General features: G+C 39.7%; 1 protein-coding gene across 2 annotated transcripts; it reads left to right on the top strand.

Annotated features, from left to right (window-relative positions):
• Positions 1 to 5,132: 5,132 nt before the first annotated feature.
• SUZ12 (SUZ12 polycomb repressive complex 2 subunit) lies at positions 5,133 to 25,019 on the top strand. Of its 2 annotated transcripts, XR_014855572.1 has the most exons (17): positions 5,133 to 5,610; positions 8,366 to 8,412; positions 8,505 to 8,569; positions 12,192 to 12,260; positions 12,671 to 12,720; positions 13,961 to 14,046; positions 15,009 to 15,240; positions 16,008 to 16,110; positions 16,910 to 17,015; positions 17,836 to 18,013; positions 19,618 to 19,709; positions 20,151 to 20,294; positions 20,921 to 21,078; positions 21,512 to 21,710; positions 22,207 to 22,286; positions 22,619 to 23,973; positions 24,083 to 25,019. XR_014855572.1 is itself a non-coding variant. In XM_085077558.1 (16 exons), the coding sequence occupies exons 1-16, from the start codon at positions 5,307 to 5,309 to the stop codon at positions 22,962 to 22,964; spliced, it is 2,259 nt and encodes a 752-aa protein (XP_084933684.1). In that variant the 5' UTR covers positions 5,133 to 5,306; the 3' UTR covers positions 22,965 to 25,019. The 2 variants fall into 2 exon arrangements, 1 of the variants encoding a protein (XP_084933684.1); XM_085077558.1 differs by having other exon boundaries at positions 22,619 to 25,019.
• The last annotated feature ends 279 nt before the right edge of the window (positions 25,020 to 25,298 follow it).

Below are 25,298 nucleotides of genomic sequence, written 5' to 3'. Positions count from 1 at the left end.
AAATAAATCATTAACTGAAAATCGGGGGGGAGAAATCACTATAGAAGAGTAAGGAAGAATATAATAAAACATCACAAAGAGGACTCCAAGAAACAAGTCCCGAGCATACATTTCTACTAAGCAATACTGACTACTAATTATCACTGACTGTTCACCATGTGAAAGCAGAAGGAAGGTGACTCCCTACTGCAAAACATCCTGTGCATTCACATTTCACTCCCTGCAATAACTCAAGACACACGAGCAACCTGCTGGCTGAAAGCTGGGCATTGTGGGTGCATTGAGATTCCCTGAGGGCCAAGTTCCTTGAGTGCTGAGCTCCTGGAATACATTTGAGCAGCTCTGTACAAAAGCAGTCCCCAGCCAAACACGTGAATGAGAATCACAAGTGGCTGCTCTGTCAGTCTCACACACACACATGGCATTCATGGCTTCACATCTGAACACCTGGGTTGCTGTGTATGATCCCAGCTCTTCCCTTTGCCATGCTGCTCAGTGCTTCCCTTACAGGAAAGTTTGTTTTTTCTATTTCTCAGTTCCCTGCTTGTAAAAGCAGGGCGGCACTGTACACTAATATGCAGAAAAGCAAACTGAAACTGAGAGCTTCCACCCCAACAGCAACAGGATCCTGCCATCCCAAACACACCCAGCACCCCGCCAGTACCCCTGGGCTGTTACTCAGAGAGCTGGAACTGCTCCCGTAATGTTACCCAGAAAGCTGGAATTGCTCCCTATCTCCAGGTGCGATACTATGTAGCCTCTGTTTACAAGAGTCAGGGAAAACACTAAGTGGGAGTTGACTTTTGTTTTCCAAGTAGGTAGGGAAGAGTAGCTTATCTAACAAAATCCATGGGCAGTTACTGTTGATCTACATAAAATCAGAATAAAATAAAGACTATGAACTGAAAAGTTAATTAATAACTATTGCAGAGGAAGTTGACTCAGCATCTTGTGAAGTTTACTCGTGTAAGTGAAAGAAAGGTGTGCCACTGAAATGAGTCTGGTTTTGGAGTACAGTGACACAGATAGGACCTTCCCATCTACACATGAGGTGTTTTTGTCTCAGTCCTAGAGCATTTGTGTGTCCTCACTTCTCATGGAAAACCTCAGTCTGGACGGGGTATGAGAAGAATCTGGATGCGTGAAAGCAACAAGCAGTGAAGTTTGGATATAACCACAGAAGTGGAGTGTGTAAACTCTTTTCCATACTGAATGCCCTTGAATCCCTCTAAATGTGCTTCTTAGCTCAAAGCCAAAATAAAGAAACACAGGTACCCAGAACAGTCACTGAGGATTTGTTATTCTCAACAACACCCTGAACACCCAACTCCAGTGCATTATCAGTGCCTTATAACAATGCTCTGTAGCAAATACTGACCCTGGCTTGATAACCCAAATCTGGAACCAATCCTTCACAAAGACTGATCAAAAGTCTATATTCAGCTCCTAAGCAATACTCTTTAGTTCCAAAGTTACATGTAAAATTAATTTCTCAGAAGGTAAACTGATCTCTAGTAGTATCTAGTTAGCTATTGACAATCTATATAGACAGATCCATGTTTAAAGATGTGAGGAAAACAGTATAAATATACTGACGGAACCTTCATTTAGACTGAGCTCAAAGTATACAAGTATTTATTTCCCCTTTAAATAAAAAAAGATTTTTGTGAATATTCCTGTGCTGAGACATAGTAATTTGGAGGGCTGGAAGCTGGAAAGTTTAGTGTGGCCATAGGGGTACTACAGGCAACCAAAAACATCATGTAACTATGAAACAAAGCAAAAATCCATAAAGGGATATAAAATATGCATGTTCTTTTACATATATTTCTGAAGGGGTGAAAATCGCTGCAGTTCATCCATTAAAGATGACAGCAATGCTGGGCATGCACAGGCTGCAAAAAGCCGTAGTAAAAAGAGATTTACAAGTAGCATATGCTTTCAATCTGCAGGAAACAAATCTGATCTTTTGGATATCAAATGCAAATCCCACTAACAGGATGTGAAAACAAGAATGGATTGACCATCTCAAGACCTAAAATCTGACACAGCATGAAAGCCCCTCTGCCACTTACTTCTGCTTTTGTTTCAGGGTTTTGTTCCAACAGCAGACCTGGTCTGCAATTGATTCTTCCATTTATCACCTTAAACTTATTAAACTGCCTTTTCCTTTTCCATTCTGTTAGCATGCTTTCTAGTTTTATGGCAAAAAGATACAGTATGATAATCTTCTACTGTTTTAATTTAATGTGTTGATATCGATTTCATTAAGGTACACTCTATTTCACTGCATCTTTTTAGACCACTCTATTAGAAAACACATTTTCAGTGTCATTTGCTAAATATAGTAAACTTTCTGTTACCTGATGTAGATGTATGCAAGAAAAACGTTTTAATTATTTGTTTTTTAATAAATGTATCTGTAAAATTTATACGGGCCCATATTACCAGGCAGGTCAAGGATACAACAGTCTCATGCCATAGCTCATTTCTTCTGAAGAAACCATTATTATTTCCATCTTTCTAAAAAGAAATTATTTTCTTGCTTCTAACTGTGTGAAATAAATAAGTTACTTGCTATTTTGTGCCCTGGGCTCCTTCTACCCATCCATTCTGTGAAGCTCCAAATATAGAATGAACCACAGAATGGTGTGGGTTGAATGGGACCTTAAAGATCCTCTCCTTCCAACCCATGCCATGGGCAGGAACACCTTCCATGGGATCAGGTTGCTCAGAGCCCTATCCAGCCAGGCCTTGAACACTTCCAGGAATGGGGAATGACATTTCAGAGTTTTTGAGCTGACTGTATCTCATCAGTACTCTGTACTCTTTAAGGATATACAAACAGCCCAGGGCAGCAGATCTAAACAACTTAATAAATGAAGAATCTCTTTACCAGCTAAGGAAATCAGGCTCAAGCTACCAAAGCTCTCCTGTTTGGCAGCCAGTCCTACATTTCCAGAGGGCTCAGACACACACGGGGTGTTGTGCTGTCCTGTCTCACTCAAGGCAGGAGTCACATCCCTGGTTCCTCTGTTCACAGGCAGGTCTAACTCAATGCCAGAGATTAATTGCTGAATTATCTTTTTTACTCCTCCTTGAAGGTTGCCCTCTGTCTCCTTCCAGTTCTGAAATTTAGAAGGATGAGCCACCAGAAGCAGCAGAGGCTTGGAAGCAGTTGGGAAGAAACAGGAATAAATTCAGCAATAACTTCCAAGGACTGAATTACAGTTATACGACCTTGAGGAGCCTCACACATACTTCAATATCGATACATTTTGTCACTTGTAACAGGGTGTCACCGACCTCAAGCTCAACCTCTGATCACTAAAGATGCTCCTAATTTGGGGTACTCCTGCTGTTTAGCCTGAGTACAGCCTGGCAAGCACCAAACATCTGCAGTATCACCAGGAAGTCCTAGGTGTTATGAGCAAAGAAGTTACACATCAATTCCTCAGAAACGTTCAGTGCGTCAAACACTGCTGGTGCCAGGAGTGAAAGACTGGCATAAAATAAAATATTTGGCAACAACAAGTTGTAGAGAAATTGAAGAGGAAATAGAACATAAAGAAACTAGAATACTGAGCACAGACAATTATGATAAGGAGGATAAAATGTGTAACAATATTTTAGAAATATCACATTTTGTTTAGAGGAAGAAAACATAATGTAGGTAAAGTGGTGACAACAATGAATTTATAAAAATGTCAGAAAATTAAGGCTGAAACAAAATACTGAAAAGCTTGCAGATAAACATACATGTCTGATGAGTGAAGGAGGGGAAAAGGGAAGAAGAGATCTTTCCAGAGCGAACATGAGAGATAAATGGTGCAGCAGAAAAAGCAAAAAGAGGGGGATAGTAGTCAATAATGACTTGTTTATCTGAATGTTTCAGGTGTATATAAATATATATTCTTTAAACATAATAAGGTCAATAATGGACAATTGAGACATCACGTTAGAATCCCCTCAATTGATAATATAAAGCACATATACAGCATGACTGATTTTGAGATATAGTTTTCCTCTTAATTATCACTAAGTTCATTTTTCTCAACACTAGAAATTAGAAGACAAACGGAGCCGCTGGAGTGCCAGCACCACCGCCGTATCTGCTATCAGAACTCAAGGCTGTATTTCACACATAGACCATTCTCACCCTACCCCGTACAATTACCCCGGAGAAGTTTAGCAGAGGAAAGCAAACAGAATGGAACGGCTGCCGAAGCCTTTTGTGTGTGAGCTGCCGCACTGCTGATAAGGACGTGATTAAATGGAACCGCTGTTGAATTTCCCGTGGCGCGGTTGGACTCTGGCGTTTCTCACAGCGATGCTCTGCCCTGAATGCCGGCCTGGCCCCGAGCTCGGCCCGGACAGCTGCCGGGATCCGCAGCCACAGCGGCACAACCTGCGCTTCCCCTGCGCCACAGAAAGGGCGGAATTAACCCAGAGACACTTCACCTCAGAGTTCAAGTTTCCCTGCTCCTGTGGGCAACTTCTTGTGCCATCGCCTCGCGGTTAGATAGGGTTAAACCTACGGGATAGCAGCAGCACCTCATGGCCGACCCAGTACAAGCACTTCTAGCACAAATACCGATTTATAGCCGAGCTTCTATTTCGATAAATTTAGCTCTTGAGCTCTGCGGGAAGCGGAGCGGCCCCTCAGGCGAGAAGGGCTTCAGCCACCTGTGCGGCCGCGGGGCCAGCGGGAGGTGGCACGGAGAGCCCGGGAGGTACACCCAGAGCCGGGGGTACACGGAGGGGCGGCGGTCGGGGCAGCCCGGGCAGGGGGCACGGAGGGGAGGGTTAGCCCGGGCAGGGGGCACGGAGAGGCGGGGGTCGGGGCAGCCCGGGCGGAGCGGTGCCGGCGGGGGCGAGGGCGGAGGCTCCGCCAGTGGCCCCTCAGGCCGGCGGGCCCCCCCGGTACCCATCATGCCCCGCGCCGGCAGCGCGAGCGGCGCTTTCCCGCGAATTCAGTTCAAAGGCGGGGGGTAGGGGGGGGCGCGCGCCGAGCGCGCGGACCAACCAAACGCTTCCAGAACCATCCGCGCGTCACTCGGAGGCGGGGCCGGCGCCGGCCAATCGGGCGGCGCGGCGCCATCCCCGCGGCCAATGGGCGCGCGCGGGGGGCGGGCGCGCGGCGGCGGTCGGGCTCGGCGGCCGCGGCGCTGAGGGGAGCGGGGCGGAGGAGACTTGGCGGAGTTGGAGCGCGGCGCGTCCCCCCCCCGCCTCACGCACCCGCCCCGGCCGGCCCTGCCCGCCCCGCTCGGTCTCCGTCCCGCCGGGGCCCGCCCGGGGCCACCCCCATGGCTCCTCAGAAGCACGGTGGAGGAGCGGGGCCCAGCTCGGGCTCCGCTGGCGGCGCCGCCGGAGGAGGAGGTGGCGGCGGAGGAGGCGGCGGGTTCGGGGGCTCCGCCGCGGCGGCGGCTCCCGGCGGCAAATCCGGCGGTGCCGCGGGCGGTGGCGGCGGCGGAGGCGGCAGCGGTTACTCAGGCGGCTCCTCGGCCTCCTCGGCAGCGGCGGCGGCGGCAGCGGCGCTGCCCCCCGTGAAGAAGCCGAAGATGGAGCAGATCCAGGCCGACCACGACCTCTTTCTTCAGGCCTTCGAGAGTGAGCACCGGGTCGGAGGAAGAAGTGGGGGCCGAGTCGGCGGGACCGGCCCGGGCCGCCGCGGAAAGGGCGGGAGGAGGAGGAGGGGAGGGCTGTGGGGAGCAGGGGCTTCCGGGGGTAAACACGGCCGGGGGATGGAGGGAGGGAGCGAGGCGGGGGCCGGCGGGGCCCGGGCGGAAGCGCGGGGAACGGGGCCGGTGTGCGGGAGGGCGGCGAGAGGCGCCCGGGGCTGGCGGGGCGGAGGGCGGGGGTGTGTGTGTGCGATGAACTTGGTTCTCAGCAGCACTTCCCATCAGGCTTTCGGGGCGGCTGGTTCCCTTCCCTCCTCCAGCAGCCCCTGGGGGCTCTGGGCAGTGAGGGGCGAGGGGGCCCTTTCCTCTTTGGCCTCTGCCTGTCGAGCCCCTTTCAGGGGGCAGGATGCGATTAAGACTTCACTGTACTTGGTTTTTCTTTGTCTGGCAATAATTTTCCCTTAGTCGACGTTTCGTATTGGAAATTGACCTTTGTGACCCAGGCATCCCCCCCTGTGGCAGTTTCAGTTAGGAGGAGAATCCCCCTGAATGCACCAGAAAGTTGTTTGTGGAAATCTGGTTTAAAAGCACAACGGAGCAGTAAAATTAAGTTGTACTAAAAGATTTCTGTGCAATTGCCAGGATTTGAAAGGAATTTTTAATCTCCTACTTGAAGACATGATCCTGTTTTGGGATTGGTGCTGTCAGTGCTCACACTTGCCGTAGACAGTGACAGTGTTGGAGTTTTTGGTGGTGTCTTGAATAATGTGTGGCTCTTTGAACCTCAGTCCTTTTAACAGCACTCTGTGTTCAGTAAATACTGTGCTGCAAATGGGTCAAGTGGCAAACTTGAGTTCTTAGAGCTTTGCCCAGTGTCAGTGCTCGAGGTGGAAAAAATTCCCCTGCCTGTGGCTCAAGTGTGTCAGACAAGGGAAGCACAGAGCTGTGCAGGTGGGGATCAGGAGGAAGCTGCAGTGTAGATGTACATATATATGTACATAATATGTTAACCCTGTAGTGCGAATATCGTGGGAAAACTGCAATAAGTAAATACTGCGTTAAAAAAATCCTGACACGTGTAGTGTGGAATCACATTCTTCCTAACTGTTTTTGTCCCTTTTCAAGGTCATATGCTAGGAAAAGATAAAAGATTTATTTTAAGCTTCTGCTGCGTAATAGAGACCTGTGAAACATATGTCTCTCTGCAGGTTGAAGAGTGTGTTTCAGAATTTTTCCACTTGGGAAAACTAAAGTTGAAGCAGCAATGAACTGCCTTTAAATTAAATTACATCCCTGTGAATGTAACTTAATGTTTCCATACATTAGGAAATTATAATTATGTCATGGGTTTTTTGAGACTAAAAAACCTGGGATGTTTTTTAAAAGTTGTGATTACTCTGTATTTTCACTTTGTGGCAGAGAGCACATTTCTTAACTTCTTTCTTTCATCTTGATTTGAAAAATACAGATTTTGTTACGATAATTTGCATGAAGTAGAATTTTACTGGCTTTCATCAGGCTTCTAAAAGGAAATACTGTGATCATTTTAAGATTTCATTCTCTAACAGTAATGCATCTCTAGTAACAGATTCTATGGGGGTCTTAAATTCCTAACTGTAGAAATAAGGCAGAATGATATCTTTAAAAAAGAGTAAAGGATATAAAAAGCTGTCCCTAATTCTAACTGCAGAATTCCACACAATGAGATTTCCAGCTATTTGAAATAAATGTTTTGCAGTCACGTAAAAATAAAATTTTACATTTATTTACAAATAAAGTTTGTTTTCTTTATGTGGGAAATGGAAGCAGTGTTACCAGCCTTAGCATGGGCATCAAAGCATTGTCCATTCTCTTTTTTCTCTCCACTTGATGTGTTTTATCAAGTTATTTGTAAGTTTCTTGCTGAGGTTACTTAGTGAAGTTGGCTTTTATTTCAGTTCAAATAGGGTGTATTTCAGTTTAGTTTGGCATTCTTGTTAAAAATAACCTGATCCAGACAAACTCTTTCTTGTCCTGATTTACCTGAATTGGTTAAAACTAAACTGAAGGTGCTGTTGTCTGTAGGCAAATTTTGGTCCTTTGATCATTGGTTCTCAGACCTGTTTGAGATGATGCTGTGCTTTAGTGTCTATTATGTGAACGGCTGAGTTATCTTCCCTCCTTTTGCACTTGGAAACAGTAGTTGCTTTACTAAAAACAACATTAATTTCCCAGCTTAGAACAATCCATAATGGATCACAGTCAATTGATGGTCCCCGTTCTTGTTTTGGTACCTACTGCAATGACCTTGGTACTTGCCAGAAGTGTAAAGAAATCAGATACCAAATTGTCCGACTGTGTAAATTTATTGTGCTATCTCGGTATTGCAGCAGATGTGTTCATTAACTTCATGAGGAAAACTTACCTATTGGACCATAGGTTGTGATATGTTGAGGCATTTTTTCTGCCCTTTCATGATATAAAGCCTGTAAGAAACACATTTTGTGGAAAGTGAGAGAAGTCAGAGTTGAGTTGTGACCCCTGATTTGTGGCATCTTAAACAAGAAGTTGCTTTGTGTTGTAGAGTTGGTGAAGTAACCTTGAACGTGGTAACTTAGAGTTACTTGGACATTGTGATGCTTCACTTAATGACATTGTGATAATTGTTTCTAAGTAATCACCATACCAAGATACTTTTTATCATTATAAGACTGTCTTTCTGGAGGTAGAAGTTACATTGGATAACACATGTTCCTTTTTCTTAGAACCAACACAGATATACAGATTTCTACGTACCCGGAATCTAATAGCAGTGAGTAATTGGTTTTATCATTCCTTTAATTTGGACTTGAAGAAAATTTTAATTAAAGCATAACCTTTTTCTTTTTTTTTTCCCCCCTGCAGCCAATATTTTTGCACAGAACTCTCACTTATATGTCCCACAGAAACTCCCGAACAAATATCAAAAGGTAAAATTGTTTTTGTAAAGTAAGTCTAAAATGTTCACCAAGTAGCAGAAGTCCAAAAAACAGTGGAAGGTGACTTCCTGTTTTCTTTTTAAAAAACTTTCAAATGCATACATCAGTGTACAGTTGATTTCTGAGACTTAAAAGATTTTTTGCAATGTTAAGAGTATGTGTAGCTTTATCCATGTGACTTCCATCAATACTGGGAGTATTCAAATGTGGAGAACTGTCTGCAGAATCCTAATTAATTCTCCCACGTTCATTTTCTATTTTGAAGGAAAACTTACTAAAGAAACAAACATAAACTGTATTACATCCCATCTGTTGTAATCAATGGTGCTCAATCATAAGCATATGAAACATTTTATTTTAAACTGTAACCTAAGCACTTGTTTTAGGAAAAACCAAAACCCAAATACAAAACTATTTGTTTTGTTAATTAGTCTTGAAAGAATCCAGTAATTATTTCTGTAGTTATTTTAAAAGCTGAAAAATTAAGGAGATCTATTTATAGTATTTTACAAGGACTCCAGCAAGTACTTTAAAAAGGTTGCTTTGAATTGGATATACCTGAGAGATGGGCTTCAGTTTTGATACTGCAAAACAGTCATTCCTGTCATGTGAGGTGCTCAGCTGCCTGTCAATGGACCTGAAAACATAGAAACACTGCAGAGGGACAAGTGCAGTGTACATTATTTATTAGCAGAATCACAAGGCCCTTTCAGTTACTTCCTCTTCACTGAAAATCATTTGTTACAGCTTGGAGATTTTTCTTTTGTGTAACCTGAACATTGAGTTTATAATATTTTAGCACTAAAGTTCTTATCGCTTGGAAACAGTTGCTGTGGGACTTAAGTACAACAGATATGCAACAAAATGTGATTATGCAGGCAATTCTAATTTAAACTTCGTATTTATATCTAAGGGAGATAATATTTGCATTATCTGTTGATAAATAGAATTTGCGTACTTTTATTTTAATTAAAGGAGCTATTTTATTGCACTGTTGGATCTCTTGGATGTTGTTTAATGTTCTTGCTATGAGTTTTAATGCCACAATATACAGTTTTTCTTAAAACTGAATCCATAACATTCACCTTCCGATACTTAGGACAGGTAATGATCAGATTTTGATTGATTTTTTTTTTTTTTTTAAACTTGAATTTGCAGCTTACTTTTTTTTAATGAAAGTTACCAAAATAGATTTTTTTGCTTATTTTAAAGAAAGAAGCAAATTTTTAAAAATTATTTTCAGGGTGGGGTTTTTGTTTGTGATTTGATTTTTCTAACTAGAATTGTACAACAGAAAGATCTTGCTTATAACTTACATTAATTTTTTGCTGATTGTAATGTGTATATTACCTGAAAGTGTTCTGTTGGTAGAATGTTTAGAGCATAGGAAAATGGTCTTAGGGAATAGTTAATGGGCATGTGTCAACCTGGGCTAAAAAGATATTGAAGTTGCTGCTTATTGGAGAGGTGATGAGCTTTGGTTAGCTGATACTTGATGGAGAACTGAACTGGACTGTCTGCCTCTGGGTCTGTCTTCAGGTGTTAGTATATTTTTAGACCAAATGATGGTGTTGGAAAGAAGTTACTGCTAATAAAATTGCTTGACATACAGTATTTGGATAAAGGAATAATTATTTATTGGCAAAATAATGGCATGCTACGATGTGACTTCTAACACTTTGCTAATTGTTACTTTCCTTGTCTGGAATAAGAGTGGGTGGAGAAAGGAATGCACAAGATGCACATACTTGTTACACAAGTAAATGCTGTCTTGAAAATCCTCAGTGTGAGGGATGGTTGTTACAAAAACTTAATTTTGTCTGTTTTGCACGGGAACATGGTAACATAAATAGTAGTTCATTTTAAAGGAATTTCTGCTCTTAAAAGTTAACTTCAAAGGTAAAAGTTTTTTCTTGGTTGCTATTTTTAGTTGCTCTGAAAGATTTTTTTTTTAGGAGGACTCTCTTGTTTTACTAACCTGAGCCTGGATTTAGCAAAGGTTGTGCCACTGTTCTTTTTGGATCAATAATGGTTGCATATTAAATGCAAGCTGTGTCAGATATTAGTATATTTTATGAAAGATTGTTAACTTTCCCCCATTCTGGGATCATGTTTGGCTCCTATTCCAGTCATGACATAACTTTGGTCTAAATGTGTTTTAAGCAATTCCTCAGTCTGGAGAAAGCCCTCTAAACTTACTGTTCTGCAGAACAGTAGCTGATTTTGATGAGCTGGAGCAAAGAGCATGCAGAGACGTTTTTACCTTGGAATCTGAAACTTTTAACAAATTGCTCTGATCTTAACATCTCTTGCTTTAAAGCTGAGCACTGCAATGTTCCTTTTAACAATCCCACGTTTTAGTGTAGGTGAGTCAGTTCTTCAGTCTGCCATATGTGTGAATCTTGGGCTGAGTAGAGCTTTGAATCAGTGATTGTTTACTACACAAATGCTAATTGTTTTTCTCCTTGTTATCTGAGTACAGCCCTGTAGTTTTTGTTGCCCAGTGTTGCTGTTGAGTCACTGCCTGATGTGTAACTCAATCATTCTCAAGCATTACGTGTTGACTGTGGACAGTGTGACATCAGTGTTTCTTCAGTCAGGATATTTCTGTAGACAAATGTTTCCCACTTCCCCAGAGCACGTTGTTGTTGTTCCCCCTGCAAGAAATCCAGTGTTTGGCAACTGTTTATGTTCTTCTTCCTGCCTTCTTCTAAGGTATAAATGTAAAGGAAAGATGCCCTCGCACTCCTGTGTTGTCACTGTGGTCAAGTGCAATTTTTGTGGGCCTCTAGATCCAAGCATTAACTTTCCTTTAATGAAAAAGGGAAGGACTATTCTGTAACGTGTTGAATAGCTTCTGCTCATGAGTGAGCTTTATTTAGCAATGAACATGAAATTGTATGTATGGTAGAACAGGCTGAACATATGAGCATGAACAGACTGATGTCAGAATTACAGAGAGGAATGATTTGAAGTGATTATTCTCTGTGACATTGTTGTCATTGGTTGTCATTGTCCCCTTGTTTCCTGTGAGTGTGCTCCAAAAGTGGCTTTAGAATTCATTGTTCTTTGCAGTGTCCATTTAATAGAAATGGGTGGAGAAATAAGGGTTTGGGGTTTTAATTAGGTTTTTAACTCTTTCATTCTATAAGGTTTTAAGGGTTTTTCATTATTATGATCAAGATTAAAATAGTAATGATTGAAGGGCTGACATGTCAATTCCTGGTATGTGTCACTAAAACAGGAAGATCTACTTTAACAAAGCTGAAATGTGGTTAAACGTGTTCATTGCAAGGGCTTCAGTATGTTGCTGTTAAATGAAACTTCTTATGAGCAGTAGGATTACTGTTGCAAGGTCTGCATTTAATTCATTGTATTATTTTTGATACTCATTGAGAAGCAGTTGTGTCTCTTACAACTCAGGCATGATACTAGGTCTAAAAAGTATATATGTGGTGTATAAAGGGTGTTTTCTGAAGAGAAGGCTAAAATAGTATATACAGACAATTTTAGGTGGAAAACTGAGTCAAAGTTCAGGCTGAATAAATTTTCTTGCTCTAAGTTGTGGGTATAGTGGCTGTGTAAAACTATTCTTTTTGCTTTTTCCTCACAGGAAAACATTCAAAGTAGATGACATGTTATCAAAAGTAGAGAAAATGAAGGGAGAACAAGAATCTCACAGGTATTGTCCTGCTGTTTATTTGTGCATGGAGATACAAATGAGCACATGCATCATTTGCATGGGCTAAACCAAAAGTCCTTTCGATGGAAAAAGTAAAAGTGATAAAGAGTCATTATTAGAAGCAAGATACTTACTTGCTCTTGGGAATGTTATTGTTAATTTTAAAAATAAGTGTGGAGTGTCAAGTATCTGTCTGAGAAGTGAAGGTGCACAGAATTGTGTCGGGTGGTGTAGTGGGACAGATGATATTTTGTTCAATATGTACTTCAGAAATACTAAGTGGTTTTGAGACCCTTTGAAATCTAGGTTTATGAATACTTATTTTAAACTGAAAACATCAGTGGAGTGGTTGCTGTGAGAAGAAAACACTGATTTGTTCTAACATTTCCTTTTTTTTTTCCTTTGTTTAGCTTGTCTGCTCATTTGCAACTTACATTTACTGGGTTCTTCCATAAAAATGGTATGTTTGCCAATTCATTCATTACACTGGTAATTTGTATAACACCTTTGAAATTAGTAGGGATCCGTGAGGGGAATATTTGAATGCTTTTAATCTGCTGTTTGGATGCAGGTTTTAATTTACTTGTTCAGCCTGTATCATTAGTTATAATTCAGTAGTGCTTTAAAAATGTTACTGTGTAATTGTGATGCTAAGAAGATAAGCCTTCAGGATTTTAGTCAAAACTGTGATTTGGAGAAATACTTCTAGTCATCTGATCTAGTCAAACTGAAACAGACGTTGAGGAAAGTGATTCTTTCCTGAAAAATGTGATTTTCTGGCAGTGTATCTTTGGTGTTTGAAATAGCTTTAAAAAGACCCACAGCCCTCAAATAGTTGGAAGATTCAGTGGTTTCTAGTTTAAAATAGAAGTGTAACAAAAAAATTTGTCAAATTGAGTCTAGAAATGAAGGAAAGGCCATGTCAATGATTTAAAAGCCACGCAAAGCCCATTTTAGTGACTTGAAGTCATTCCATGGTGTCTTTCAAATGCATAAAGATTTGCCTCTTGAAACTGGAATATTGGACTTCACAGACCAGAGCGAAGAGTTCTGTTGCTCTAAGAGCAAAAGGTGTTCATCCATTAAAATAAAATATTTCTGATTTTTTGGTTGGCATTGCTGATCACAGTGCTGGCAGCAGTTGCCTTGAAGGTTCCAGGCTCTAGGAAATTTATTGTGCAGTCTCTGAAACCAAGTCTTATTTTTTAAGACTTTTTTTTCCAGGTTCTTTTAAGAGTCCTTTAACAGCTATTGTGCCTATATTTAACCTTGCATAGTGTTTAAGGTTTGGGGTGATTTTAATTTTTTTTTCCTAGATGATAGCATCTGAGTCTTAAACCCAAATTTTAGGCTTGCAAGCTGTAAAGAAAAAAATTGCAAAAATAATTTGACTCATCTGTAATTAGTGTGTTTTGACTGTCCTTAAATATACCCATAACTTTTCTGTTATATAAAAAGGTAGCAAGCTTGTTCTTCTAAACTTTAGAGATCAGCTATGCCTTTTAATTTGCTAACATGAGAATAATTAGGAAATATTCTCAAGTAGAAATTTGTAGTAAGTTTGGGGAGAATTGAAACTAAGAATGTGGTTAGAGGTCTTTGTACCTGACGGTGCCTGTGGTTAAAAAGTAATTACAGAGGGATTTATATCATTGAATAGATCTTTGCTTTTTCAGAACTTAAAATACTTTTCTGTTTAGATAAGCCATCACAAAACTCAGAGAATGAACAAAATTCTGTAACCTTGGAAGTACTGCTGGTGAAAGTTTGCCACAAGAAACGAAAGGTAAAAATTATTTGACAAACTATTAGTGTATATTAAAGCAAAATGTTTACTTGCTTTTTCTGTACTGGTGGTTTTTAATTTGATAATTTCAATCATTGCAGATTTTAGCTACCATGAATCATAAGCAATTTTATATTTATTTTTAAAGCATCTTTGCATTTGCTTGCAGTTTTAGCTGTGCTTATTTCACGTCAGTTGGCGAATTATTTTCACAATAATGGGAATATGGGGGTCTCAGTAATGCTTAAGTTTTTTTTGGAAAGGGAAAGATTTGCAGTCAGAACTATGTTGTCTTCCCTAAGAATGCTAAGCTGATTTGACATGTTTTTAAGAACATTGTTTTTAGCCAATTTTGTTAATTGTTACAGTATGAATAAATATGGTGAGATCAGGAGGTGCTAATAGTTACTCCAAATGTTTTGCTGCTAGTTTCATGTTTAGGCCATCTTGTCTTATTTTCCCAATTCTACACAATGTTCAGTGATCTCTTTGAGAGGTACTAAATAAAATAAATCCTAGGTAAGTGATTCTTTATCTCACAGATAGCACAAAGTGCACTTTGAAATATTGCAAAGAGAGGATAGAAGCCCTTGAAATATATATATATATATACATATAACCAAAACATTTAATTTCTTCAGGTAAACAGAATTAAATTAGTATTAATGGCTGTTGTACAATCTTTCTAAGTGCTTCATGTTAGTGTTATTTTAATCACATAGAGGAAGATGGCTGCTGCCAGAAGGGGTTATAGAATGCCAGTTTTATTTATGCTTATGAGTATCTGGGTTTGCATTTAAAATCTGGGATTGTTCCAGACTTTTTTATTTATATCTGTTACAAGGCTTATTTTTAAAAAGTTGGCAGAACAAATACAATTCAGAAATACATAGATTTAAACGCTTAATATCTTTACTTTGAAGTCTAAAAAGCCTAACCTTATCTTTCTTGTTTTGCTGCAGGATGTCAGTTGTCCAATAAGACAGGTTCCTACAGGTAAAAAGCAGGTGCCTTTAAACCCAGACCTCAGCCAAATAAAACCAGGCAACTTCCCATCACTTGCAGTTTCCAGCAATGAGTTTGAACCAAGCAACAGCCATATGGTGAAGTCTTACTCATTGTTATTCAGAGTCACTCGCCCAGGAAGGAGAGAGTTTAATGGACTGATGAATGGCGAAACTAACGAAAACATTGGTAAATTCAACCTTTAAATCTGCTTTTGCAAGGTTTATCTGGTGGGCACATATAGAGTTATCTTGATGTGCAGTGTAGGTCACACTGTGACAAGGGTCAATAATAACTGAGTATTTGAGCTTTTATTTGTTGGCAGCCTCTTTTGAGATGGGGCTGAAATTCAGCTGGTAGCTAGAAGCTGTGCTTCTGTTTTTGTGTAAATTCAACACCAGTTGTTCCTAATGTGATGGTGAAGGTGTGAGGCAGCATTGTTGGAGGGTGGATAGTGCAGGAGAGCCCTGTGGTCACTGAGAGTATCGTTATTCCTACACCAACACTGGTCACTACTGACTCAACTGTAGGTGCTATCAGTGTCTCTCAGCAAAAATAAATGACAAGCCAATAGAGGAGGTAGCCCAATAGCAAATTTTTAAAACCTGTTTTCTTAATCTTACTGAGACATGTTAAAACACAAATGTTACAGCCTTGGAGAGTGCATGTAGAATGAAAAACTTTATTTCTCACTACTTTATAGCCACAAGAGGAGGACGATCAAATCCCAAATTCTTTATGCTGACAGAATAATACGATGAAACTATAAATACATGAGAACATACCTAAAGTATGATTACTGTTAAGCTAAGTGCTCTTTTCATTGCATTGTCCTCTATTGCATGGCACACCTGACTCAATCAACAGCAAGTTATATTTGTGAGTGAATAAGAGAGTGTTTGATCTCTTGAATCTGTGCTTATAGAATGATTGAATACCATTTTTCTCATGTGCAGATGTCAATGAGGAGCTTCCAGCTAGAAGAAAAAGAAACTCTTCAAATCGTGAAGATGGGGAAAAGACATTTGTAGCACAAATGACTGTGTTTGATAAAAACAGGTAATGTTACTAAAAACAAATACAGCTTCCATTAATTATTAGAAATTTGTTTGATAAGAAACTTAATATGTTCTTTGTTATAGTGTAGGTTGTCTTTGGCTGCCTTTTAGTTGTTATTTACAATAAGAATTTAGGCTTGTTGTGTTTCTTTTTTTAAAATCCTACAGGTTTCATTACACATTTTATACTGAGACCTGTTCAGTGATTATTGTAAATAATTCCCATCTGTGAACTTGAATATTGTCCTGTTAATTTGCATCCGTTTGTCTGTTTCTTGCCAGTTTTTTGACAGATGTGATTTCTGTGGTTCTGTTCAAGATCAGTAACAGCATAATTAAAAAGTAAAACAAAGAAAAGGTCTCTGAAATGCCCTTACTGCTTACCTTCTGTTCCATGCTCAGACTGTTGCTGATGTAGTCACAGATCTTATTCTGCTGGCAGCTACAGAAGACATCAGTTCTCCATCACTACAGGGCAATCAAACAAGTAATTAAAATTGTCACAGGCTTGCTCTATCATGTGGTTTAATTATTTCTTATCATGACACTTCGTAATGTATTTCGAAGAAGGTGGAGTGGGGTGAACTTAGGTGTCAATATCATAGAGCACTCCAGGTAGTTCAAAACCTTTTTCTTTGTTGTGGATGATGTTTGCCTAAGATTCACATCTAGTTAAATAAATTTGCCTGAAAATATGCCTTTGGCTTCATGGAAATTTAATTACTGTGAAATTGTACATTTTAATAGTCAAACAATAAAGAAGAGCCTTTTTACACATAATACATGTTTTGTCTTGACAGGCGCTTGCAACTTCTGGATGGGGAATATGAAGTGGCCATGCAGGAAATGGAAGAGTGTCCCATTAGCAAGAAAAGAGCAACATGGGAAACGATTCTGGATGGGAAAGTATGGATTGTTTTAGTGGCCAAGAGCTCTGTATTCACATAAAATTATCTGGATAAAGTTGGAAGTTAGCTTTAAGTGCAATCAGTGACTGTTCCTCTAAAAATGGATTGAATTGAACAGGAAATAATTCTCTTTGGGAATGTATGGACATAAGTTTTAATTTAGCTCTCAGTTTAGAAAGCTTTGGTTACACTGGGTCATTAATACAAACAGATGTTAACTACTGCAAGTATGGCAGCTGTCTCTTTCAGTGACATCTGAATTTCTGACCTAGAAAATCAGGCACTTTAAATGCTGTTCTAGCAAGATGGACATAAAAAGGAGCAAACTGCAGAATATTTAAGGGTTAGAAAGAGGAACCCAGAGATTTCACAAGTGTGATCCTACATACCTTAAGAGAATGCTGATAAAATATAGTGATGAAAATAAGAGAATATATTGGTGTAGGGGGAAGGGTTGAAAAACGAGAAATTGTTCACTGAGGTGAATCAACACTCAGTGACTGCAATGACTATATGTGCTTACATAGTCATGCTCACATGTCCTGGGAGAGTATGAGTTGTAAGTGACTGAAGAGAAGAACACGAAGATTCCAGATGGTTGCAAAGTATTTGTCTCAACATGATGATATAGTTATGAAAAAAGCAGAGATGATCCACATTAAATAGTAAAAATACAGTTATATGCTCAATTGTCCCGTTCACCTTTTACCTAGATTAAAATAAATTACATCAGTCTACATTCTGTGAATATTTTCTCACGATTGTTTTTGTGAAGACACTAATTCTGCTGGGATTTTTTATTTCCCCCTGCTCTCCAGAGGTTGCCTCCATTTGAAACATTTTCTCAGGGACCTACACTTCAGTTTACTCTTCGCTGGACAGGAGACACAAATGACAAGTCTACAGCTCCTATAGCTAAGCCTCTTGCAACACGAAATTCTGAAAGCCTCCCTCAAGAAAACAAGCCCAATTCTGTTAAACCTACTCAGACTATAGGTAAGCAAACTTTAGTTTTGCTGCTGAATAGCCATCCCTTGTGTGCTTAGGGCTCACTGGTGCAGCTGCTTCAGGTTATTTTCAACAGGAAAAAGCAAAAATGAGTGGGCTTTGTTGCATCCCTTATTTTGTAATTTTATAAACGTTAAAAGCATGGCATTATTGAAGTAATTATATACAATGATTATAAATCCTGCTGTGAAATATATCGCAGCAACTCAGTAGGATTTCTAGGATTGTCTGGTTTGCCCTACTCACTCCAATTACTGTTCAATAAGTTTTTGGACTTACAGGTGCCCTGGTTTCAGGTGAAATAGAGTTAATTTTCTTCTCAGTGGCTGGTACAGTGTTGTGTTTTGGATTTAGGATAAGAATAATGTTGATAACACTGATGTTTTAGTTGTTGCTAAGCAGTGTTTAGACTAAATCAAGGACTTTGCAGCTTCTCACACCACCCCACCATCAAGGAGGCTGGAGGACACAAGGAGCTGGGAGGAGGCACAGCCAGGACAGCTGACCCAAACTGGCCAATGGGATATTCTAGACCATATGGCTTCTTGCTCAGAATAGAAAGTGGAAGGGAAGTAAAATAGTAGGAAATTCTGTCAGAGATTCTGATCGTTAAAGATCCAGTACATCTTTCCCAATGGTATATAAATTTGCTGTTGTCATTTTACTTTGGCGTATTTCCCAAGGGAGACCAGTGGAATAAAGACATCAAAGATTTTCTAAATATGGCAGCTTAAACTTTGCTGTAATTACAAAGTTCTGAAAGTAACTGAGCCGTGGAATTGTGATTTCTCTGATGTGGTGCAGGCAAAGTGTCAGGCCTCCTCTCTTTTTCATACAGAAAGAAGATAAAATTTCCATTCTTCTCCAAAATACTAAATATGAGCTAAGCATATCTTCTAAAAGATCTTATGTCAATAGAGTTGAGCCTCGTTTTCCCATCTTTTTCACCATTCAGAAGCAAGTAGGGTCATTATTTGGTTTCTCTTGATGGTAGCTTTGTAAACCTGTTTAGTTTGTGAGGTTTCTTGTTAATTCTATGAAATCAAATAATATTATTGAGATTAAAGTGTATGGAAGAAACTCAGAAGCAACTGAGCTGTGCCATTACACACACAAATAGGAAGTGTTCAAGAGTTAAAGCTTCAGATAAATATTTTCTGATTATTTATTTCTGTTAAGTGACTTGTAGAACTTCTGAAATCAAATGATGTGTTTGAATGCAGCAGTCTGAAAGCAGTGATGGTTTTATTTCCCAGCCACACCTGCTTTTAGCTATACATAAAGAATTCTCTGATTTAATGGAGTAAGAAAAATGTCGCATTTTAGCTGACCATTTCTAAGTTGTCTGAAGGATTCTCCAAAACTGGAGGCAATCTTTTGCTAGTGGTTGGTTTGCCTTTAGGTTTGTGGAGGAAACTGAGCATCAAGGCTTCCTTGTTGCTGGTAGGAGCTACTTATGTCAAAGGACACTCGAGTAGCCTGTTTCCTTCAGCAGCAGTGCTCTGCTCAGAACTTCCATACTTGGGTAAGAAACAACGTCTGTCTGTTCCTCTCCACCAAAGAAATGTGTGTCTGCATGTGTTTTTTTTCAGCTGTGAAAGAATCCTTGCCGACAGACCTTCAAACAAGAAAAGAGAGAGATGTTTTAAATGAACCTCGACAGAAGTTGCGAATATTTTACCAGGTATTGAAAATGATCATTAGAGGAAAAACACCAGAATCTAAATGCTGTACAGAATTAAAATATTCACTTGGGAGCTGGGTGGAAATTTCCATTTGCCCTTTTAGTGGATGCCTTAAAGAGTCTCAAATTCACAGGCTGAAAGCCATTCCACAGGCTCCTCTTTACAGAAGTATTTTAGAAAGGTAATCTTCCTGGGGGCACATTTGATGTTCTGAATGACAAAGAACATTCCTTGTTAGACATCTGGATGGGGGACAGGTGGGTGTCCTAGGGGAAGAAATTCTTGAAATACCAATGTTACAATACACTGAGCTGATGTAGTGTTCCCAAGATGTTTCTATTGCTGAAATGATAGCCAATGTGGTTTTGGAGGTTGGGAGGTTAATGAATGAAACTCCTTTGGTGCTAATGCTGCTCTGCCTGTTCCTCTCTTTGCATCAGTTCCTTTACAACAACAACACGAGGCAGCAGACTGAGGCTCGAGACGACCTGCACTGCCCCTGGTGCACACTGAACTGTCGGAAACTCTATAGTTTACTCAAACATCTGAAACTCTGCCACAGCAGATTTATCTTTAATTATGTTGTAAGTAGTCTTTTTGTATCTTTTTGTAAGTAATCTTTCAGCACTATGAAGCACTGTGCAGTGTGTCACAGATACTACAAATGCAGGGATTCTGTTTCCAGCTTAGTAAGTTGTAGGACTCTGTGTACAGGTTAGGAGCTGCTTTCTGTGAATGTTAGTGTGATACATGAAGGGGAAGTATTGTGGGAAATTATTTTCTTTCATTTTTTAAATATAAATATATTAAATAATGCTGATCACTGGAGGATGAATTCTGACTGTAGCTACTGTTTTTGCATGCTTTGATGTAGAAAGCAATGTAATTATACTTGGTTGGAAGTCTCTTGAAGCTTTAGGAAGTTTAGAAATGTTCTTGCTAGCAGTGTGTTGCTGATATTTTCCTTCATTTTATAATTAGTTCTGAGTGGTTTTATACAAAACAGTAAAACAGTACAGAGCAAGTAAGCATTAGTATAATTTGCATCTAGAGGTTAAAAATTGTTTGGGTGTTGTGGAAGGAAACTTAGAGCTATCTCAGGTTATTGACGGGTGATATTTAAGGTATTCAGAATTTAAAAGTTACTTGTTTTAACCTCCTGAGGCATTGCCATTACTGTCTGCTAAGTGTATTTGCAATTGTGTGTCAGTATCATCCAAAAGGTGCTCGGATAGATGTGTCCATCAATGAGTGCTACGATGGCTCCTATGCAGGAAACCCCCAGGACATCCATCGCCAGCCTGGCTTTGCCTTCAGCCGCAACGGGCCTGTCAAAAGAACTCCAATCACACACATACTGGTTTGCAGGTAGGGAGCTGGGAAACAAGGCCTCTTGGTGGATTGTGGCCTGTGAACCAGATTTGTGAAGCTTGGGGTTTATAAATCTGTAGGTGCATATACACAGTGCTAAATTTCACTGTTACGACTAAATAAAATGTAACTGAAGGATGATATTGCCACCCATGATTTTTCTGCATCTTTTCAGTTGAGATATCCATTCATAACAATGTAGCTCTCTTTAACTGCCTAACCCTAAAACTTTTCTTCTCCGGAAGGTGAAGTTTGAAGGGTTGGGTCAGGAACTGTTGTATTTTTATTTGGGATTATTTCATTGCTGGAGATTCCACCCCCCCAACATTTTTGCACACTATATCTTAAAATAATTGGTATTAATCACTGACAGTTGTCAGTATTTGCATCTCTGATGTGATGGTGAGAGCAGTTACCTCTCCTTTGCCAGGCCAAAGCGCACGAAAGCGAGCATGTCTGAGTTCCTGGAGTCTGAGGATGGAGAGGTGGAGCAGCAGCGGACGTACAGCAGTGGGCACAACCGGCTCTACTTCCACAGTGACACCTGTCTGCCCCTCCGTCCCCAGGAGATGGAGGTGGACAGTGAGGATGAGAAGGACCCGGAGTGGCTTCGGGAGAAAACCATTACTGTAATTATCCCATTCCTACAAAGTCATTTTAAGTGGATTGTGGTTTTTAAAAGATGATTTGCAGTTGGTTTAGGGAATAGTTGGGTGTACATTGTGGAAATTCTGCGTTTTAAGAGCAGAAAATTTTGCTGAGCTATTATGGATGGAAATTCATGGAATCCGAGTTTGTTTTTTCAAGTATACCTTCAGTTTGCAAAGTTAGTTCAGTCCTCCTGTGTTCAAGTTTTCATTGTTTGTAGCTGGTTTTCTCCTTCAAAGAGGAGATGCTGGAATCAGGAGCACACAGTTTGGGCTGTGTATAGTAAGGATATAATTCATCATCACAAGTCTCCATATGAAATGACATTTTCCTAACTTTTTTGACTGCAGAGTCTGAATTTTCTAGATATATTTTTGTGTATAAGTTGAATTTTGAGTATGCTCTCACTGCTTGGCAGCAGACATGCAGTTCTGATGGGTGTTTGTTTCTTTTCCTATCCTTTCTCCCAATCTCCAGCAAATTGAAGAATTTTCTGATGTTAACGAAGGAGAGAAAGAAGTGATGAAATTATGGAATCTTCATGTGATGAAGCACGGGTATGTTGTGTGCTTAGTTTTGATACAAATAAAGTATAGATTTGGTTGATCATTTTACATTGCAAGTCACTAAATACTTAAAATTCAGTTGGCTCAGTTGTTTAGGAAAGGATCATTAAAGGATAATTTGTAAAAAGCTTGTGAGAGTTTAAGCTTTTAAAGAAGTTCTTGTGCCTAGTAGCCTTTGGGCTTTGAAAATAAAAAAAACATTGGAGATGTTGGGACTATTTAATAGCTGATCTCTGCAGTTACATTGATAAATCATGTTGTAGAGTATCTTTCTGTTTTTGAAAATGCTCTGCTTGCATAATGACAGCTTTCTAATTTGACAGGTTTATTGCTGACAATCAAATGAATCATGCCTGTATGCTGTTTGTTGAAAATTATGGACAAAAAATCATTAAGAAGAACTTGTGTCGAAACTTTATGCTCCACCTGGTCAGCATGCATGACTTTAACCTCATCAGCATCATGTCCATAGACAAAGCTGTGGCCAGGCTCCGAGAGATGCAGCAGAAGTTGGAGAAAGGAGAATCAGCCTCCCCGACAGATGAGGAATCTTCTGAGGAACAAAGTGGGACAGCAAATGGATACAGTGAAAACACCGCGAGAGAGAGGATTTTGGAGGTGGAAAGCATCTCAGGTGTCACCAAACAGAGCAAGAAGCAAAAGCTCTGAAGTCAAAAGTCAATTGTCATTCAACGGACAAGCATTGGAGAGACATTCTAGGGTGCATGAGCTCTATAAAGAATTAACACAGAAATAGAGAGATTCCAAACAGGCACTGCTGGATGGAAATAAATGATTTCAACAAGGATATTGTTTAAACAGGGTTTTTATTCAGTTACTTATGCAAGTACTACATGTATATTGGTTTTGGTGATGTAATGACAATATTCTAAGAGTTTGAGCATGAAGAGCAATATAAAAATCTTTTTGTAATTTTAGTAATTAGTGTCTTAAGAACTTTATGGAATTTACATAATTTAAGTATATGTAAAACCGTTTTTATATTAAGATTTTTGCATCTGTATCTGGCTGTTTTTCCTACCATGAAGTTGTGAAACATTAGGGAAAGGGGATTGGGATACAGTTTCTGCTTTTCTTATTTAGAAATTCTCCAGTTAGCTTTTTGTGAAAATAACCTCTGACTATTTACAGTTTAACCTTGATCCTTGTATTTGAAATCATTTATCAATTGATCATAAATTACAAATCAATTTTTTTTTACACTAAAAATTATCAAAGTTGGCAGACTTAGCACTTCCTTTGTCTTGTGCCTGTTTGGAAAGATCTTGGCTTTTCACGTTCCAGACACAGTGAAGTACCACCTTGGCTTTTTGAGGTTAACCAGCAGTTTGGGTTTCGTGGATAATTCTGATGTATTGATCGCCCAGTGTACCATTTTAAACTTGAACATTTAGCTCCTTTCTATTTTTATTACACATTTACACAGCTACAGAAAGGATTTGGGTGCAGCCCCTCCTGCCTGGGGTCGCCCATCCTGGGGTGCCATGCTAAGGCCGGAGCCTCGTGTTCGTCTGCAGGCGTCGCCGACTGCCGGGAAGTTCTGCCTGAGCACAGACTGCAAGGCCAGGCCGTGGGTTTAGCTTTGGCTTTCGAGATGCCACTCTTGAGGGAAAAATGCACTGTAAAATTGGACCAGAAAATGTGTTGCACTTCTTATGTAAGTATTCTGTGATGTATTGTATTCAATACAGATACTAAGATGCTGACTAAACTATATTTGAGCAGTTTTGCACTGCTGTTAACACATTTTATGCATACGTTTACAGATTTTTTCCAATGGAAAGTGGTTTCACTACTGGTACAGTATCAGCACCGATGGGTTTTATTCCAGCAAGCACTGTGGTTGAGTGACATCACCTCAATTTTTTATTATCCTTAAAATATTTCATTTTTCATATTCTTTATTTATAAAGGAACAATGCTGCTGTAAATACAGGTATTTTTTGTTTTTTATTTCATTCCATCACCATGAGATGCAGTTCCCTATTTGTTGAAGGGGTATATAAGCTTTCTAATGGTGTCTTCAGAAATTTATAAAATGTAAATACTGATTTTGATGGTCCTTAAGATGTGTTTAACTGTGAGACTATTTAACTAATGGTGTGGATGTGATTTGTCATCCAGTATTAAGTTCTTAGTCACTGATTTTGTGTACAAAATAGGAAAGAGGGAAACTGCAGCTTTTCATTACAAACTTCTTGAATTGCCAGCTCTCTGAGTTTTAGCAAACTCTAATTACGCCTCTGGATAGTACATCATGCATTTCTCTCTGGCTTTAATTTGCTAAAGCTGTGCACATATGTAAAAAAATAGATTATTTTAGGGGAGATGTAGTTCTAGAATTATTGCTTATGTCATTTCTTAAGCAGTTATGCTCTTAATGCTTAAAAGAAGGCTAGCATTGTTTGCACAAAAAGTTGGTGATCCCCCCCAAAAATAGTAATGAAATTACTTCTGTTCAGTAAACTTTGTATGTCATGTCAATTTATAATAAAAGCTGAAAAAATCCCCTTGTTTTCTATTTATAAAGATGCCTTTTCTATTTGTACCTTTGAAGATGCCATGTAAGCTGGTTAAAAACAATTTGAACGGTACAGTAGATGTAAAAACAAAAGAAAACCCTCCCCCCAAAAAAAAAACCCAAAACAAGTTCAGCTGTTTAAATGAACCATTGTTTTTCATTAAATGTTTTATTTGAAATCAGCCTTTTGTACATGAAGTTCAGTAATGCAAAATCTGCCATGATGGGTGTCCAGTCATTCCATGTGCAGAGACCTCAAGCAGCACCTCTATAAACTCTCTTCTGCATGACTTCTAAAATTTGGGCACGTGTTCTTCCTTTGCCAGATTGTTACAGCTCTATTGAAAGGTATCTCTATAAATTTACAGGGTTTGAGCCAGATTTTAATAACTTTCATTCTCCTTTTCTGGGGTAGAACTGAATACCTGAGATGGATGTGTAAGTTGTGCTTTGCTGTTCAG

This window comes from Lichenostomus cassidix, chromosome 18 (assembly GCF_008360975.1).
Source record: "Lichenostomus cassidix isolate B80296 chromosome 18, HeHo_3.0, whole genome shotgun sequence".
Lineage (NCBI taxonomy): Eukaryota > Metazoa > Chordata > Aves > Passeriformes > Meliphagidae > Lichenostomus > Lichenostomus cassidix.
This window is presented reverse-complemented; position numbering and strand designations above follow the sequence as displayed.

Bases quoted from the DNA above. Each gene is read 5' to 3' on its own strand.
- SUZ12 (XM_085077558.1), top strand. From the start codon at position 5,307: ATGGCTCCTCAGAAGCACGGTGGAGGAGCGGGGCCCAGCTCGGGCTCC. The intron at 8,570-12,191 runs GTAAAATTGTTT...TTTTCCTCACAG, and splicing joins TCCCGAACAAATATCAAAAG to GAAAACATTCAAAGTAGATG. The intron at 14,047-15,008 runs GTAAAAATTATT...GTTTTGCTGCAG, and splicing joins TTTGCCACAAGAAACGAAAG to GATGTCAGTTGTCCAATAAG.